Source organism: Loxodonta africana, chromosome 24 (genome assembly GCF_030014295.1).
Source record: "Loxodonta africana isolate mLoxAfr1 chromosome 24, mLoxAfr1.hap2, whole genome shotgun sequence".
NCBI lineage: Eukaryota > Metazoa > Chordata > Mammalia > Proboscidea > Elephantidae > Loxodonta > Loxodonta africana.
This window is the reverse complement of record NC_087365.1, coordinates 44,288,810-44,307,820: the sequence shown is the minus strand read 5'-3', so window position 1 is coordinate 44,307,820 and position 19,011 is coordinate 44,288,810. Positions and strand designations below refer to the sequence as shown.

The window sequence follows — 19,011 nt, the reverse complement described above, 5'->3', positions numbered from 1 at the left end:
GATCTTGGCCTAAAGACAACTCCAGTGGAGGCCAGAAAAGGACACAGCCTAGCTGGGTCCAGTGACCCAGACCTACAGCAAAGAAGGAAACAAATAGGGCTCTGTCTCAACTCTTTTGGGTCTCAGTTTGCCCATCTTGAAAATATCCTCCTATTTCCTAACCTACCTCCCCAAATCAGGTTTTGAAGGGATAAGGACGAGAGGAAGGCACTCTGGACATCAGGAATGAAAATGCCACCATCAACCTAGAGAGTGGGGATATTACCAAGAGCATCCCCCCGAAATGCTACCTTCCACGGACTGCTCCCTAGCTAGACCCTCACACCTGTCTTCCCACGCCTTCAGCCTTAGGCGCAGAGCTTTTCCCCTCAGCAGAGCGTCCCCCGTTGGGTCGTTCAGGTGGGACTCCCTCCCTTAGAAGTCCACTCCAGCCTCCCTCCTGCTAGGAAGGCTAGCAACCCCTTAGACAGGCCCCTCATGGGTTCTCATCCTGCTTCAGAGCCCACCAGCCCCCACCCCAGTAAGTCCTCTTGGAGAGCCTTCGCCCGAGTGATCCTCGCCTTGAGCATGCGCTCCTCCTAACTTGTCCCCAGGTTTATCCTCCTCAACCACCACTTTCCAGAGATCTCCACTCCGCAGGTGCCCCCAGCAGCCAGGTCGCCCGCCCCGCAGGTCCCTCCTCCCCGGGGGTTCCCACACAGGTATCTCCCCGCAGCCAGCTCGCGCCTTTCTCCTACGCCCCGTCGGCACCCTTCCTCTTAACCACTGCCCCCTCACCGGCGCGGTGGGTTCCTCAGCTGCACCGTCTCCATGGCGCTGCCGGCAGCGGCCCGTACCCGCTCACTGCTCCATCCTCCTTCTGGACCTCCCCAAGCCCGCCCCACAGACCCTCCCACACTTCCGCTTTCCGCCCCTACCGGAAGCGGCGTGCAGGGCGGGAGCGGGGCGGAGCCGCCAGGGGGCGGGGAAGCGGACCTGGATCACGTGGTCAGAAATCTAAGTCACGTGGCCCGGCAAGGAGGGAACACGGAACCGCCCAGCGAAAGAGTGTTTTCCCTGCTGTGTCCTCGCCTGAGCTTCAGACTGTTGGTGGTGGAGTCTCCTAGCGGCATCGTTTGCCAGAGACACTCGGTCCCTGGTCGGGAACCCACTTCTGTGCCGGTTCTGGCCCTCCCTTTCTCAGATGGAGATACTGAATCTTCTTGCGAAACGCTGACTTGTTGAGAACTGTCGATTTTTAGCAATCTAAATTCTACACTGTTTATGGGAAGCCCTGCTTCAGGGGCTCCTGGAGAACTCTTACCTGCTTGAACTCTTGTCCCAGTGCAAACCCTTCCCTTGGATGTCACAGAACATCTATCTGCAAATTGCCCCACCCTGTCTAACTGCCTCGCCTTTGAGTCAGTTTTGGACATAGAAATAGCAAACATTTACATAGCATTTGCCACGTGTTTGCATTCATTTAGTATCTCATTTAAGCCTCACATCAAGTCTGTAAGGTTATCCCTGTCTTTATGTGTTTGCATAACTATTTTGGGAGTCGCTTAGTGATACAACTCATAGCAACCGTGTATGAGTCAAATCGACTCCACCAGCCACGGGTTTGGTTTTTTGTTTTGAGTGATACAAACGGTTAATGCAGTAGGCTTGGTGGTTTCAGTTCACCAGAGGTGCCTCGGAAGAAAGGCCTGGGGATCTACTTCCAAAAAATCAGCCACTGAAAACCCTATGGAGCACAGTTCTACTGAGACACACCTGGAGTAGCCATGAGTTGAAACCAACTTGATGGCTATTGGTTATAACTATTTGAAAAAGAGTGCTCTGTTCTCAGCACTGTACTAACATTAACTCATTTAATCCTCCTACCAGTCCTACAGGAAACCATGGTGGCATAGTGGTTAAGTGCTACGGCTGCTAACCAAGTGGTCTGCAGTTTGAATTCACCAGGCGTTCCTTGGAAACGTTATGGTGCAGTTCTACTCTGTCCTATAGGGTCTCTATGAGTCAGAATTGACTGAATGGCAGTGGGTTTGGTTTTTTGGTTTACCAGTCCTACAAGATAAGTACTATCATTAACGTTATTTTATAAGCCCTTAGAGGTGAAGTGTGTTGCTTCAAGGTCACAGCTAAAAGTAGAGGTTTGGAGATTCAAATCTAGGTCTGATTCCAGAGCCTGCCCCACCAAACTAGATAACTGGTTATGCGTATCTTCTAGTTGGGCAAGAGAGACAGACCTCCCCCTGCCAACTCAGAGTTCCAGTTCCAGATATTACAATTCAGAAATACTCAGTCGCTACCACCATCAGTGTTCTTCCCAATTTACTGAAGAGAAGAGTTAGAGGAGAAAGCTTACCCAAAGCAAACTCTCAGAAGTTTCAATTGTCCTGTTTTTCCAAAAGGTATGCCATCTACTGTTTTAGGAAATAATATTGGAATCATTATTCTCTGTCCTTGAGCATAGAGAATGTGACCCAGCTGCAGCTGGACTCACAAGAAGTCACGAGAATAAATCAACCAGGCCATGAAGTATAAAGACAATAGGTAGGATAATCTTGGAAAATGTCTTTCAGGGAACCTTTCACATAAGCCAATCAACAGTGCACAAAAGACTTTCCACTCTTACTATTAGCATTTAGTGAATGGAAAATTTGTTGGACCAATGAAGACCCTATTGACTGTCATTACTGAAACCTGTACCAATGATTGTTAAGAAAGGCAATTCCAAATGTAGGATCACAGTTTCTACCCAATCTATGAAAAGATGAAGCTTTTGATGGTTTTCCCCATTTTGTAATGTTAATATATACTGATGATCTGTAACTTTCCTTGGACTCCGGCAGACATGGCTGTGGCAACATGCTTGTCCGTTTTCCCATTCTTGCCTATTCTGTAATATTCCTTGGACTCTGGCAGACGTGACTCTGGCAGCATGGTTGTCCACTTCCCACTTTTGCCTTTTTGAATATATGCCAAATAAAACTTCCTTTTTGCTTTATTAGACTTTGTGACTACAAAACTTAGCACTTAAACAACACCCTCCAGGGCCACCTATCTATGGCACCCCACGTGCCAAAAATGACAAGGTATAATAGAACCATTCTCCTGATGTCATATGGAAGACCGTTTACTGAGAATATACTATGTGCCAGGCACTGTTCTGATCTTTGACTTAACCCTCAAAATAACCTTATGAAGTAAGGATTATTATCCCCAGTTTATAAATCAATTAACTCAGGGGAGAAATATTTAAAAGGCAAAAAAAAAAATTTTTTTTGTTTTACATATTTCTCCAATAATGTCTGTCTTAGTTATCTAGTGCTGCTATAACAGAAATACCACAAACGCATGGCTTTAATAAAGAGAAGTTTATTTCGTCACAGTAAAATAGGCTAACAGTCCAAACTCAGGGCATCAGTTCCAGGGAGAGGCTTTCTCTCTCTGTTGGCCTTCTCGACAATGTTCCCCTGGACTAGGAGCTCCTCTGTGCAGGGACCCCAAGTCCAAATGACATGCGTTCTTCCTGGCATTGCTTTCTTGGTGGTATCAGGTCCCCCACTCTCTGCATGCTTTACTTCCTTTTGCTGCTTGTAAGATAAAAGGTGGTACAGGCCACACGCCAGGGAAACTCCCTTTACATTGGATCAGGGAGGTGACCTAACCAAGGGTGTTACATCCCGCCCTAATCCTCTTTAACATAAAATTACAATCACAAAATGGAGGACAACCACACAATAGTGGGAATCACGGCCAAGCCAAATTGATACACTCATTTTTGGGGGGACATAATTCAATCCATGACAATCTGTGTGCATATTACCCTATTAAAATGACTTCATCTATAATATCTGTTCTTTCCCCAGTTATGTTAAATGCGGCCTTGACGAGATGGCTAACTCTGAGAGAGATCTTAATGTCAAAAAGTCACCTGTTGAAAAATGAAAACAACACAAATGTCCATCAATGGGTGGTTGGATAAACAAAATGTGGTATATCCCTTCAATGGAATATTGTTTAACAATAAAAAGAAATGGAGAACTGATACGTGCTACAACATGGATGAACCTTGAAATGTGAGGCATGCAAAAAGTCAGTTACAAAGCACCAAATATTATATGATTCCATACATATGACATGTCCAGAAGCTGTGGTGCATTTTAATGGCCTGCCTTTGCAAGTTACATAGAGTCACTTCCACTGTTGAGGGGCCCACAAAGACCTGCCCATTTTCAATGACAGGAGACATAGATTCCATCTCTTGATGGGGGAGCTGTAAGGTTCTGGAAGAGCGTGTGGGTCTGGAAATATTGTTGTGGCTATTTTTCAAAAACACAATTTGCCACAAGTGTACTTGTCTGGCGTATTAATTAGGACATATCCAGCTGCAAGTAATTGACAATATCTAAAAGACAGCTTAAGGCACTGTTACCAATCGCCAATCTGACACAAAGGGTCCTTGTCTTTTCCCTAGTAAAAATACACGTGAAAGGCAAACTTTATCTTCAGCAAGCTTTATTTTCCTTGGGTCAAGTCAAAGGAGTCAGTAGGGGACTAAGCCTCTCCAAAAGACTGACTCAAAAAGGGAAGCAAGGCTAGGGATTATATGGGTTCGGCGGAGACAACAGAGTAATGAATACTTAGTGGGCTTCTTTCAAGGGACAGGTACTTCTCAGGATGGTGGTGCATGTTAATTAGGTTGTATGTGCATCTGGCTTCTGTGCATGTGGCGCCTGTACAGGGGGAAGGGACTAGAAAAACACTAAGAAGAGATAGTAATTCATGGGTTGTTTCAACCTTTCCCATGTTGACAGGGTGTGTTTCCTGTTTACCCAACTTCAGATGGTAATCTTTTAACAGCTCTTAGTCCGCCAGCACAGTTAACCCTATCTGTCTCAGCGCCATGACATTTGTTGTTTATCAATAAGAAGTCCTGAAGTCAGCAGTTCCAGGGTTGATTCAGTGGCTCAACAATGTTAATTTTATTTTTCCTCACCCATCCTACTCAGCAGGTTGGCTCTTCATACTTGTACTTATTGCCTCACAGTTGCAAAATGGCTACCACACACCTCCAGGTATCACATCCTTAACCTAACACTACCCAAAGTAGAAAGAGAGCCAAAAAGATTATTCTATCTTGTACCTGTCTTTTTCTTCAGGGAGGACAAACTTTCCCATAAGCACCCAGTAGCCTTCCTCTTACCTCATTGGCCAGATCAGGGTCACATGCCCACTTCTGGACCAATCACTGACAAAAAAGAATGAGGTTATTGTGATTGGTTTGAAGCAATCCTGATTCCTTTCCAGGACCTGAGAGAATTCCAGGCAAAAATCGGGACTCTGGAAGCAAAGATGGAGGCTATTGAGTAGACCACTAACACAGTATGCCTCATCTGGTTTCCCCACCAAGGTGTCATTCTTTCTTCTTGGGTGGGACTTTCTCTGGCCTGAGGGGATTCAGATGGAACAGCCACCCAACACTCAGCAAGTTTATAGTCTGGTGAGTTTAGGAATTTACACAAATAATTTGAACTGTAAACTCCCAAAGGGCAGTGTGTGACCCTAACACTTCGCAACATGTTTTCTCCTTTTCAAAATGGGCGACTGAGAGCTTGACATAACTAATGCCATAACCATACTCTAAGTAACCTATAAGTTTTTTTTATTGCACCAGCTGCACTGGCCTCTTTCCAAAAGGGTGCAGGGTCTTCTGGGCTCATTGCAGCCTTGGTCTCCCTCCTCTTCTTTATTCTCTTGGAAGATGGCCTTCAGCCTGCAAGATGGCAGCTAGGAAGGCTGCCTGGAGCTTTTGGTCTGTAACTTTCCTTCTTGCTCCTCACCTCCTCGGTCAGAGTAAACTTGGCAGGCCAGTTCCACTAGCTGAGAGATTTTCATATAAGTTTTTTTTTTTTTTGCCTGTTACAAACATACAGATTAGAGTCCAGATGTCCGACATGCATATCTTTAGTTTAATAGTTTCTCGTAGTTGTGATGTATACTCATCCGCCCATCTGTGGGCCACATGCTTGAAAACATTGTGTAATCCTTGCAAAAATGAAGTATATGCTCTGATCTAGAAATTGATTTTTGGGACTTCATGAAGACAGCCTGCATTGCTGCTGGACTCCCTGTCGATGTTACCACCTAATAAACTTTCTCTTTCACTATAGATATTGGGGAGACAAAGGTGAAGAAGACCTACTTTCTGCCTTTAAAGACCTCCCACTCTTTGAGAAAAATCTATAAAGTGATAATCACAGAGTGATAAACGCCAAATGAAGGATAAGCCCAAGGAGCAATAGGAGCAGAGGAGGCACAGAATATGTGTTTGAGACTTTTCAGAGGAAATGATGTGGGAGTTGAGTATTACAGGTTCAGTCAGGATTGTTATTGTTGTTGTTGCTAGGTGCCATCAGTTGATTTCAACTCATAGCGACCCCATGTGACAGAGTAGAACTGCTGTAGTGTTTTCTAGGCTGTATTCTTTACAGGAGGAGCCCTGGTGGCACAGTGGTTAAAGCGCTGGGCTGCTAACCCAAAGGTCGGCAGCTCGAATCCACCAGCGGCTCTGAGGGAGAAAGATGTGGCAGTCTGCGTCCATGAAGATGTACAGCCTTGGAAACCCTATGGGACATTTCTACTCTGTCCTATAAGGTTGTGATGAGTCTGCATCAAAATCGACTACGGGTTGGACTCAACTCTGCAGCAATAGGTTTTTGCTTTTTTAAAATCCTTACAGGAGCAGATCACCAGGTTTTTCTCCCTGGAAGCCCCTTAGAGTGTATCTAAAGGAAATCCGCCCCGGAGGGAGATAGTGTGCAGCAGGCGGCAACAAGCAGTTTCAAAAAGAATTGGAGTATTAAGTGGGGCACAGTGAAATCAGATGTGGCTGGAGATAAGCTGAAGTCACGCTAGGTGGCCTTTTATGCCTTGGTAAAAATTATATTGTAAGATCTTCATCCATGAATCTATCTGTACTTTCATTCATTTTATCTAATCAATATCTATAGAGTACTAGGTGCCTCAGTGCTCTTGCACCTGCTTTTCCCTCTGTCTGGGACAGCATCCCCTACATCTTTCTACGGCTCGGCTCACTTATTGCCCCTTTAGAGAAGCCATCTTCCTCCTCCTATCTCAAATAGTCCCCACGTGGTTACTACATACTGCTTTACCCTGCGTTGTTTTCCCCATAGCCCTAATCACATTATGAAATTATTGTTTTCACCTGTTGCTGAGTTAATTGTCAGGCCTTACTAGACTGTAAGCTCCAAGAGAGCAGAAACCCAGCTTCCTCCACTGTTTCCTGTTCAGCGACTGACAGCACAATTAACCCAGCGAAACCCTAAACGCTAGAGAGCTTCGGCCCCTCAACTCCGAACTGATCAAGAGCAGGGGGCGGGGTTACGTGCTGCCGGCCGGCGAGGCCCCGCCCCGCCCCGCCCCCTTCCGGCCAGTCTGTTGGCGGATCCAGCGCGCGCAGCCGGCACTTCATCCCGGAAGCGGTTCCGACGCGCCGGGAAGACGGAGGCGCCCTCTTCCTCCCCACTTGACGGCCGTTCCCCACGATGGCCCCCAAATCCCCAGACTCTGTGGAGGGGCTCCGCGCCGCCGGCAACCAGAGCTTCCGCAACGGCCAGTACGCCGAGGCCTCGGCGCTCTACGACCGCGCGCTGCGGCTGCTGCAGGCGCGAGGTACGACCCCAGCCCTGCGGACCTCGGCCGGGCCCGGTGCTCCCGCCTCCGCTCGCCGCCGACCCGCGCAGACCTCGCTCGCTCTGCTCTCTCCTGGGCCTGCCTTCCCCCCGGCCGGCCGCCCCCAGGCCCTGCCACCCACCCCTGACTTTAGCATCCTGCGGGAAGCTTCCTTGGCGCTCTCCTTCTGCCTGGTTTTCACTACGCTACTGTCCCTCGTCCTCAGTCCTTTAGGTCTCCCCTTCTGATCCTTGAGGTTATGTATGCTCAGCCTTCCTTTCCCCCAAGCATTCTTTCTTCAGTTAATGTTTGTTGAATGCGTGCTGTAAACAGGGTGTATAACAAGACAAAGAAGGCCCTTTACATTCTCTAACCCACTTTACAGACAAGGAGTCCAGAAGAGTTAAATTACCTGCCTCGGGGTTACACAGTGAGGACATGTCAGAGCCACGGTTTGAGTATGTATGGATCTTTCTCATTACTAAGTCCAGCATCTTAATCATTTTGCTAGACGTCTATAGAGGTCTCCGCAACTCCTCTCCAAATTCCGGTCTGTTTGAACTTTTGCAGTTTCAACTCACTCCTTTGCCCCTTCTTTTTTTCTAGAACAGTCCTCTTTAGGCCCACCTCCTTATGCCAACTTTTCGTGATGAAGTCACTGAGGAATCTGAGGTATTGACGTTTCTGCCTTTGTCTTTTCTCTCATCCCAGCCGTGGAGGCTGACCTAGAAGAACCTGTGCGCTTGCATGGGTTTATTCTGGGTCCCTAGAAGAGCTGGCTTGGTATCTAGATTTGATAGGGGGTGAGAGTTTGGTGTTGATCCTGCTACTGATTTTCTAGGTAATTTGTGGGCAAGTCCCTTGATTCCTCTGATCTTGAAAGGAGGGCAGGGAGCATCCTAACACAAGGAACCCTTTCAGCCAGCCTGTGAAGTGGCAAGATTTTCATGTGATAGGCAAGCATGCACAGTCGGAGGGTTGAGGGACTTGTGCGGGATCTCAGGCTGGATTTTAGGCTCTGATTCCCTTTCCAATACCCGACTGCTGCCTTTAGCCACCCTTCTCTAGTGAGCTGAGATGCATTACCGGTTTTGCATACTTGTATTTATCTCTGTATTTTGATGTCTCACTCAAACAAACAGTTGTGCAGTGGATTCCCACTCGGGACACCCCCTGTGTTCTGGGCCTGGCAAAATAAGAAAAAAACAAGTTATTAATTTATTATGTTTGTTATTGTCAGGATTGAATGAAAGATATCATGTATCAACATGGTAGCATGATACTTAGTGAAAAGGGCAAGTTGCAGAAAGGTAGGCAACACGATGCCACTTAGGAAATACTTTAAAAGATACAAAATGGCACTGTGTCTGACCTGTGAATACATAGTGTAATAAAGGTGTACAAACTGCATGAGAATGCTACACACCAAATTTAGAATTGTGCTGGCCTCTGGGGACCAGGGGAGGGAGTAACAAAAGAGATTGGGGCTTTAGCCAGATCAAAAATAAAAAAAGGTTGGAAGCAAATATAATGTGTGCTAGATTTAGTGGCAGACACTAGGTATCTGTTACATCGTTTTCTACATTTCAGATTTTTCAAGAGAGAACCTGAAAAGATGAATAGAGAGATACCAGGCCTGCCTCCCTGTCTCCTGGAGAGGATTGAGATGGGAAGTGCTTGGCTTCACATCTCACACTACATAGGGTAGTATCCTGTGGAATTGTCAAGTGTGGCAGCCAGTGGTGGTAGCTGTGGCCTTCGTGTTCTGTTCTGTAGTTGTTATAAGGGATGCCTCCTAGGCTTATTCAGTTATGCCCACAATAGATTGTTAAATAGGAAAAGTTATTAAAAACAGTATATGTGTTACAGTTTCAATTACCTGTGCATGTAGGACTGAAATGAAAGACCAAAGTGTTCACAATAGGTGAGGTCATGATGGTGTGCAGTTTTTATGTTCGTTTTCCAGATTTTCTAAAATGAACATGTATTACCTTTTGTCATCTGAAAAAAAAACTTATTGTGGTAAAATACACATAACATTTACCATTTGAACCATTTTAAAGTGTTCCATTGAGTGGCCTTAAGTACATTCCCAGTGTTGTGCAACCATCACTGCTATCTAGTTCCAGGGCTTTATCAGTCTGGATGGAAAGCCCCTATCCGTTAAGCAGTCACTCCTCATTCTCCCCTCCCCTGGCCCCTGGCAACCACTAATCTGCTTTCTGTCTCTATGGATTTGCCTATTCTAGACATTCCATATAAATAGGATTATACAACATGTGGCCTTTTGTGACTGGCTTCTTTCACTCCGCGTAATGTTTTCAAGGTTCATCCGAGTTGTAGCGTGTACCAGTACTTCCTGCTGTGCTGTGGAGAGACCACATCTTGCTTTTCCATTCATCAGCCGATGAACATTTGGTTGTTTTCACTTTTTGGCTATTATGAATAGTGCTGCAGTGAACATTCATGTAAAGTTTTTGTTTGAATACCTGTCTTCAGTCCCTTTGGGCATGTACCTAGGAGTAGAATTGCTGGTTTGTGTGTTAACTTCATGTTTAAATTTTGGAGGAACCGTCAAACTGCTTTCCCCAGTGGCTGTACCATCTTATATTCTCCCCAGCCGCGTATCGGTGTACGAGCATTCCAGTTTCTCCACATCCTCACCAACACTTATTTTTCATTTTTTGTTTATGTCCATCTTGTTGGATGTGAAGTGGGTAGAACAGTAACTTTAAAAAAACTTATTAAAAAAAAAATCTTCATTTCTTAGTGCTCCTATGACAGAAATACCACAGATGGGTTTCTTTAACAAATTTATTTTCTCACAGTTTAGGAGGCTAAAAAACCCCTTTGCCATCAGGTCATTTCCAACTCATAGTGACCCTTATAGGACAGAGGAGAACTGGCCCGTGGAGTTTCGAAGGAGCGCCTGATGGATTTAAACTGCCAGGCATTTGGCTAGCAGCAGTACACTTAACCACTATACCATCAGGGTTTCCCGAGGAGGATAGAAGTCTGAATTCAAGGCTTTCTCTCCCTGTGGCTCTGGGGGAAGGTCCTTGTCTCTCTTTAGCTTCTGTTCCTGGATTCCTTAGCAATCTCCAGTCTCCACCTGGTGTGTATCTTCCCCTCCATTTGTGCTTCCTTCTCTATGCCTAACCTGTTCTTTTGCATCTCAAAGGTGATTGGCTTAAAATAAACCCTACACTGTTACGGCAATGGGTTTTTGGTTATGGCTTCATTAATGTAACAAAGAAAGTTCTATTCCCAAACAGGATTATATCCACAGGTACAGGGGTTTAGGATTTAAACATATTTTAGGAGGACCCATTTCAATCCATAACAGGCCAAAAAAAAAAAAAAGTGCTTCTGAGATTCCTGAGGGTAAAGGCTGCCTTTGGAGAACTTTCAATCCCTAGAACTGCTCCATAGGGTTTTTTGGATGTGATCTTTACGGAAGCAAATTGCCAGATCCTTCTCCTGAGGAGCCTCCGAGTGGGTCTGAACAGCCAACACTTAACCATTTGTGCCACCAGGGCTCCTTAAAGAACTGTCAGCTCTCTAATAATTTTCCACCCCGCTGGGTGGCCTGAATCCTTCCCCTGATTAAGTTCTTCGTAATCCTGCAAGACCTAGCTCGGATATCACTTCCCTGGCAAAGTCCTCTGTGACTTGACAAGGTAGAGTTAGTCTCTATATCGCCACAACACTTGGTCAGCCTGTTTATTACAGCAGGTACCGTACTGTTCATTATTTTTCTCATTAAGTTTACATGCTTTTTGTACTAATATTAAGTACACACACACAAATAGTTACAGCATGGATGTCTTTAAGACAGCCAGCTATTTCATATTTTTCTTTGCCTGGTGTACCAAGTTCAGTGGCAGGTGAGTAAATGAGAATATGCTTGGTGCCCTTGTGGAAGGCAGAAAGGTCAGTGTCCTCACTCTCCTGTAACAATGACAAACATGCCAGCCCATCAGACCAACAAGCCTAATCAGTTTAAGTCATCTCTGCTGCCTTTCACCAGAGCCCAGAGAGCTTGGGGTGGGACATGCAGTCCTGTGTCCCAGGCATCAGTTTCCCAACCTCATAATCTTCTCTCTCTTTCAGTCTCCACGAGAGCAGGTTCTTCGGACCCTGAAGAAGAAAGTGTTCTCTACTCCAACCGAGCGGCATGCCACTTGAAGAATGGAAACTGCTCAGACTGCATCAAAGATTGTACTTTGTAAGTGACCAAGGATAACTTTCAGGATGCCTGAGGGTCTCAGAAGAGGGGGCTGGGTTTATCCGGCTTGTATCTTTTCTGGGCTGATCCTACCAGTTACATCAGTGGTATTAGAAGGTGGCTTTTCCCAAGTCACTGAGAATGGGGGGTCCCATTTGGTCCTTACGGCCCCTGACTTTTTTCAGGAGTCTCAGCTGCACTGCTGCTGCAAAAAGAGTAGGCTGGGCAGTTCAAGGTAGGTCTTAAAGTCTCTGTGATACTGAGGTCCTGAGATGAGGTGGAATTGCATACCAGTGATTAGCTTGCCCAGTTGTTTCCCTGATGTATGTGTGTGTGTGTGTGTGTGTGTGTGTGTTTGTAAGAGAGAAGAGGGGAGGAAGAGATGGGGGCTAATAGAACATCTTAAAAGAAAGAAAATGAGAAAGTGGTCTTTATCAGTGACCAGCTGTAGGAGTCCCAGGGTGATGCAAACAATTAACACACTTGATTGCTAACCAAAAGGTTGGAGGTTCAAGACCACCCAGAGGTGCCTTGGAGGAAAGGCCTGGTGATCAACTTCCAGAAAATCAACCATTGACAACCCTGTGGCGGACAGTTCTACTCTGACACACATGGGGTCACCATGAGTTGAAATCAGCTTGACAACTGGTTACTACTGGTTAGAGGACATTAAACAAATTTTTTATCATCTGCCTTCTCCAAGCTATTTTATTATTGCCTTCTCTCATCACTGAACTCACGCATGTACTGTAATATGTTCTCAGATCTGACGTCCTATGACATTGCCTTAGATGCTTACACTGTGATAAACAGCTGAGGAGGGGGGTGAGCATGCTCACAGAGCCTGGACTCAGTTGGTTTGTACCAGGCCCTGTGTCAGGTTTGCTTCCTTTAGTGCTCATAGCCACTCCATGGGGTGAGTTTACCATCCTTCCCGTGCGAGAACTGGGAAGCTGAAGATGGGGGCAGTAAAGTGATTTGCCTGGGATCCCAAAGTGGAATTCATACGCTACCGCATATGACTCCAAAGCCTGTTCTTCCCACCAGGCCACAGCTCAGGAGAACACATGGGAGCATGCTGAAAATCATGAGGCATTCACTCTTGACTTTGGGGGGATTGAGACTAGGAGCACTGGTACACATGCATACGATTTCCATAATATTAGTGGTTCTCTGGCCTGTTCCTCCTTTCTGTTTCAGTCCAAGTCAAGAAGTCCTTGTTCTAAGGTTTGAGATTTTTAGTGGTATCTTAGCCAGAAGTAACCTCCAATATAACAAAGTGCTGCAGTTGACCTGCCTGGAAGGAACTGTGTGGCGGAGTGCTGGTGGCTCAGGAGCCAGATAACAAACACTCTTGCCTCCCACTCTAGAGCACTGGGCTTGGTTCCCTTCAGCATTAAGCCTCTGCTGCGACGGGCAGCTGCCTATGAGGCTCTGGAGAAGTACCCACTGGCTTATGTCGATTACATGACTGTGCTGCAGATTGATAAGAGTATGACGTCAGCCCTGGAAGGCATCAACAGGTGAGCCCAGTTCACTGCACGCAGTCTCTGTGGAAACCCCTTGTCCTCCTTGACTGGGTCTGGGCAGTACTTTGGATGCCTTCTGGGGAGATCCTTCTGGACTAGGCTTAGGAAACTCCTGATGAGTATTGGGGGGTGGAGGGGATGTATGGAAGAAGCAGCTGCTTTTGTATTTAGCAGGTATTTGAGAAGTCAGAATTACTTCTCAGCTAAGGATGGGTCGGTGAGGACAGATCACAAAGGGCCTGCCGTTCATGGGCCTGGACTTTATCCTGAGCACAACGAGGCATCAGGAGAGGGACTTTAGCAGCCTCATAACATGAGCAGGTTTGTATTTTAGAGAAAAGCTCATTGGCTGCCATGTTGAGGGATGGCATGATGAGAGACAGTAATTTGTGTATGTGTGAGGGAACGGTAATCCAGGAGGGTGGTGGAGATAGTGGAAAGAGAATGGTGGGACCAATTTAAGGGATGCTATTTTTTTTTTTTTTTTTAATGAAGTATATCAGCAAGCTTGGTGGTTAGGGGGTGCTAAGAAGGGAGGAACAGAAGAGGCTATCTAAGAGAGGTTGTTGACATTGAGATAGAGATGACTGAGACATGAGTGCAGAGATGTGAGGAAGGCAGCAGGAATTTACACAGGTTGGCAGCAAAGAGAATATACAGGCCAGACATTCAGATTTGAGAGTCATCAGCACGGAGGTGCATTGAGGTTGGGGGAGGAAAAAACACCACAGCAAGAGTGTAATGGGAAGAGGATGGAACTCTGAGAAACTCCCAGCACTTGAGAGACTGATAAGGAAAGCTCAGAAAGGAGGAGTAGCCAGAGAGGTAGGAGGCCAGGTGGAGCATTTAGTGTCACGGGGGGGGGGGGGGGGGAGTGTTTTCAGAAGGATGGAGATGCCATTAGTGCCAGGTGTTGCAATGAATTTAAGTATTAAGCCCAAGGGTTTAGCAATGAAAAAAAAAAATTTTTTTTTTTTTTTCATTGCAATGAACTAGTCACTGGTAATTCAGTTCAGTGGGGTCAACAGCCAGATGGCTGTGGATTTAAGAAGTCTGGCTGTTCAGGGAGGGAGGGGAGCGTCCAGGAAGGGTTTTGTAAGTGAAGAAGGAGTTCAGGGGATTTAAATGCTGAGGTTGGAGTTGATACAGAGAAAAGATGAAGATCTAGGAGAGGGTGGTGTTGGCTGAGCGAGGGCCCTGCGAGACAGGCGGAGATGGATCCAGAACTTAGGTGGAGGGATTGGCCTCGGTCGTCTGTTCTCTTGTGGCAGGAGAGAAGTAAGTAGGAAGGGGTAGGAGCCCATGCAGGTAGGTTTGTACTTAAGAGTATGAGGAAGTTTGCTTTGAAAAAGGAGATGGGTTGGGGAACAGGTTTGAGGAGAGTAGAGGTTTAAAATAGCTGGGCCAACCAGGAAAACAGCTTTAGGGGCCTAGCTGGAGACCCTGAATTTGTAGTGGTGTCAACCTGTGTGGTTTTCATCCCAGTAGCGTATAGGAATGTGGCTGTAGGAGCAGAAAAAGTGTACAGTTGGCTTTATCCACACATTCAATGTGTATTTATAGGCCCCGAGGGGTGTGGGCGGTCTCCTAGTACTACAGATCAGTAGTTAACAACATGAACACAGCCACTGAGCAACATTTTAACCCAAGACTTAAGGAACAAGCGTCAGCTGGGTCTAGAAGGTGGGAATGGGAAGTGATAGAGGAAAACGGATGTGCAAAGCCGTGGACTTACAGACAAAAGGGAACGTGGTACACAGTGTAGATGAAGACGGGGGATGGACCAGATCTCACAGGCCGTGTTAGCCTAGGGAAATGGAACCAGTGAAGGGTTTTAAGATTTGCGAATGACTTGATATGATTTGCATTTTTTAAAATCTCGAGTATTTATCAAATGCCAAGCGCTTGCATGGCCTTGTACTAGATCCAGTGAGAAAGTACAAAATAATTAGAATACATGATCCTTTCTTGGTGAATGTGTGGTTTTACGGAGGCAAGGTTTAGGCATCTTGCCTCCATAAAACCATAAAAGGCAATAGATCACCACTATGAAGTTAACATAGTGTGGCCAAGCTCGAGGGACAGGCAGGGAAAGAGCGTCCTGGTGGTTGATCTGAGAAGGCATTTATGGGTGACAGGCTCCTGTTCCTTTCTTGCAGCATGAAGGAAGGATAGAAAAGGGGGTGGTTCAGACCAGGAGGTGGATGAGAACTCTGGCTCTTCTGAAAAGGCCTACCTCCCTTGGCTTTATCAGAGGACGAGTATCTTCTTGGCCCAGCTGGAAACCTTGCAACCTTGCCTTCCTTTCCAGAATGACCAGAGCTCTCATGGACTCCCTGGGGCCCGACTGGCGTCAGAAGCTGCCTCCTACCCCCGTCGTGCCTGTTTCAGCTCAGAAGAGATGGGATTCCAGGCCTTCGGAGAATCACAAAGATTCAGCTAAAAGCAAACCCAAAGAACCCACAACAGCAAAGAACAAGGGTAAACTGTGACTCCCTCCCCAGAGAGTCATGCAGTCTCCCTGCGACCGTTTTCTTTAGAGTAGTCCTGTAAAAACTGGCCTTGTTTAAGCTGCGTTGTACAAGTAATCTTATAAACAAAGTTAAACAACAACAACAAAAAGTTTTAACCTTTTACAGACTGTTTTCTTAGCTACAGTGAGGGTGATGATAAAACCTACGCAGCAGCTGTGAGGATGAAATACTGTAAGGCATGTAAAGCTCCCAGCCTGTGCGAGTCAGTGCCCTCTCTTTCCTCTGGCAGCAACTGGGGTGTGTCACTTAGGATGCTTTTGGTACCAAGAACAGAAAACTCAACTTTATAAAGATAATATAACTGAAAAGGCGAGAGATTCAGGTTCAGGCGAGGTTTTATCTAGCATTTCACTACATCTTCAGGCTCTTCTCCATTTCTCTGCACTGCGCTCCCTGTTGGCTCTCCTAGTAGTAAAATAGCTGCGCAGTTCTTGGCCTCTCATGTGTACACCATGCCTCAGGACGTGGAAAAAGAAAGAGACAAAGTCTTTTTCAGATACTTCCTAGGAAAAGAGATCTCTTTCCCCAAAGCCCCTAGCTCACGTATTTTCTCAACTTTTTCTGGCCTACATTTGGTGACAGGTCATACTCTGAACCAGTCACTGTGACCAGGGGATAAGATTTCGTGATTAGCTCAGCCCTAAGCCACCCGCTCCACCTCTATAGCTGGAGGGCAGTGCTTCCCCAGAAACACACGCACTGGCTGAGGAAGGGTGAACTCCTGGAAGAGGATGAGTAGGAGAAGGGAGATAAAGCTGGGAAGCCCGAAACGGGAGACTGTCCACCTCTGCTATGTAAGATGGGTTGGGGAGGAGCTGCTTCGCAGCAAGGGGCTCAGCTGGAATCCCTGATGCTGATCCGGAAGGTGTTCTCAGCCCAGCATGCTGCAAGTATTGAGCATAGGGAGGGCCAGGGGAGCAGGGCTGGAGCCCTGTAAATGACTTGTGGGTGTTAGAGAGGGTAGGCCAGGGGTAGCACTCACTCTGGTTTGTGGGAGCCTGGTAAGTATTCCCCACTGTTCCCTAGATGGGAGCATTGGTGGTTTAGTAGTAGAATTCTCGCCTTCTATGCCGGAGATCCAGGTTCAATTCTCAGCCAGTGCACCTCAGGCACAGCCATCACCCATCTGTCAGTGGAGATTCCAGACTAAGGTGGACTAACGAGAAAGGCCTGGTGCTCTTCTTCCAGAAGACAGCCAGTGGCAACATCCCTTGGGTCACAATGGTCTGATGTGCAACTGATCATGGGGATGGTACAGGACCAAGCAGCATTTTGTCCTGTTGTGCGTAAGGTCACCAGGAGTCAGGAGCCAACTTGACAGCAGCTAGCAACAAAAAAGAAAAGTTTTTTTTTTTTTTTTTTAAAAGGGTTTACAGACTGTTGTCGTTGTTAGGTGCTGTTGAGTTAGTTCCTACTCATAGCGTACAACAGAAACACTGTCTGGTCCCATGCCATCCTCACAATAGTTACGCTTGAGCTCCTTATTGCAGCCACAGTGTTATTCCATCTCATAGAGGGTCGTCGTCTTTTTCCCTGACCCTCTACCTTAGCAAGCATGGTGTCTTTCTTCAGGGACTAATCCCTCCAGATAACATGTCTGGACTTAATGAGACAAAGTCTCACCGTCCTTGCTTCTGATTCTGGCTGTTCTTCCAAGGCAGATTTGTTTGTTCTTCTGGCAGTCCGTGGTGTAGTCAATATTCTTTGCCAACACCATAATTAAAAGGCATCGGTTCTTTGGTCTTCCTTATTCATTGTCCAGCTTTCACATGCATATGAAGCAATTAAAAACTCCATGGCTTGGGTCAGGTGCACCTTAGTCTTCAAGATGACATCTTTGCTTTATAACACTTTAAAGAGCGGTTAAACTAAAAAAAAAAAAAAGACAACGGAAGGAAGCACAGAATTCAGGATAATGGTTTCCTCCGGGAAGGACTGAGTTGGGTAGGGGCCATAGGGCTTCGGAGGTCTTAGTAATGTTCTGTCTTATAAGCCGGGGATCAGTGCAAGGGTGTTAGTTTTATTCCTAACGCCTTACCCTGTCATAAAAATTTGGTAGTTTATAGTTTTTAAAAACTAACAGAGCAGGTGGTGTTGGAGCTGAGTCTGGAGTTGGTTCAGTGGGGCTGAGCAGCGAAGGGCCTGAGCACCAGGCTGAGCAGCTTGGATTTCACCTTATTCTCTCTGCAAAGGCTGGGGCAGAGCTGCTTGTTAGTGAGGAAGGACACTCACAGGCACAGACCAAACCGGAGTGGAGGAATAGTGGGCCCATCTGCCCTTTTCTGGAAGCCAAAACTACCCCCTTTCTTTACCTGATGCTTGTTTATTAGCACTTTTTCACCTGCTTTAAGTTTACCGAGTGCTTGGTACTTTCTCGTATATTCTCATATTTGATCCTGCCTGTGTGGAATAAGTATTGTCCCCACTGTATTGGTGAGGAACTTAAAGTCTAAAAGAGTTAAGTTGGTCACACAAGACCTTCCAGCTACTGAGTGACAGTACCAAGGCTAGAACCTGGGTTGCTTTTTATCATGTATGTGGTGTGTATCAGGGGTTCCCAACTTCTTTTGGATGAGAAACTATGTTTAATTTCCCAGAAGCCATAAATTCGGGAGAAATCAATCAGGAAGATGCTTTACAGTGTAGCAAACTTCTGGGGAAGAGAGGGTTGGAGACAACTTCGAAGAGATGCTGCTGAAGAGTTCTCATTGATCTCACTTGGTACCTGCTCCATGTTTTTCTCCTCTTTGGATGTCTAGTGCCTTCTGCTGGGGATGTGGAGAGAGCCAGAGTTCTGAAGGAAGAAGGCAATGAGTTTGTAAAGAAGGGAAACCATAAGAAAGCTATCGAGAAGTACAGCGAAAGCCTCTCATTTAGTCACCTGGAATCCGCCACCTATACCAACAGGTATCGTCTACATAACTGCTGGCCTGGGGGATGCCAGGGCATTGGGTTTTTCATCCCATGGTCTTCACTTGGACTTTGGTGGGCTCGTCATTCTGAGCATTTATTGAGTGTAAGTCAAAATATGCAT

The 19,011-nt window shown here is 46.3% G+C and overlaps 3 protein-coding genes across 15 annotated transcripts in view; 1 reads left to right on the top strand and 2 right to left on the bottom strand.

Annotated features, from left to right (window-relative positions):
• STK4 (serine/threonine kinase 4) overlaps positions 1 to 897 on the bottom strand; it is a 100,319-nt gene extending 99,422 nt beyond the window's left edge. For both annotated transcript variants that reach the window (XM_003411728.4, XM_023550281.2), the window contains exon 1: positions 778 to 897. In XM_003411728.4, the coding sequence (XP_003411776.1) occupies positions 778 to 812 (35 nt within the window). In that variant the 5' untranslated portion in view covers positions 813 to 897. The remainder of the gene's footprint in view (positions 1 to 777) is intronic.
• Positions 898 to 7,483: 6,586 nt separating this feature from the next.
• Positions 7,484 to 19,011, top strand: part of TOMM34 (translocase of outer mitochondrial membrane 34) — a 44,824-nt gene continuing 33,296 nt past the window's right edge. For 9 of the 11 annotated variants that reach the window (XR_010319290.1, XR_010319291.1, XR_010319289.1 and 6 more), the window contains exons 1-4: positions 9,397 to 11,914; positions 13,285 to 13,437; positions 15,755 to 15,924; positions 18,737 to 18,884. Coding sequence is in view for 7 of the 11 variants with exons in the window: in XM_064276125.1 (XP_064132195.1) it covers positions 11,646 to 11,914; positions 13,285 to 13,437; positions 15,755 to 15,924; positions 18,737 to 18,884 (740 nt within the window). In the remaining 4 variants the exon portion in view is untranslated. Of the gene's footprint in view, positions 7,687 to 9,396; positions 11,915 to 13,284; positions 13,438 to 15,754; positions 15,925 to 18,736; positions 18,885 to 19,011 lie in introns of those variants that run through there. The other 2 variants (XM_010591715.3, XM_023550279.2) reach the window with 2 other exon arrangements.
• Positions 7,797 to 19,011, bottom strand: part of PABPC1L (poly(A) binding protein cytoplasmic 1 like) — a 50,205-nt gene continuing 38,990 nt past the window's right edge. Inside the window, exon 11 of one of the 2 annotated variants that reach the window (XR_010319288.1) lies at positions 7,797 to 8,872. Coding sequence is in view for 1 of the 2 variants with exons in the window: in XM_064276124.1 (XP_064132194.1) it covers positions 8,817 to 8,872 (56 nt within the window). In the remaining variant the exon portion in view is untranslated. The remainder of the gene's footprint in view (positions 8,873 to 19,011) is intronic. The other variant, XM_064276124.1, reaches the window with a different exon arrangement.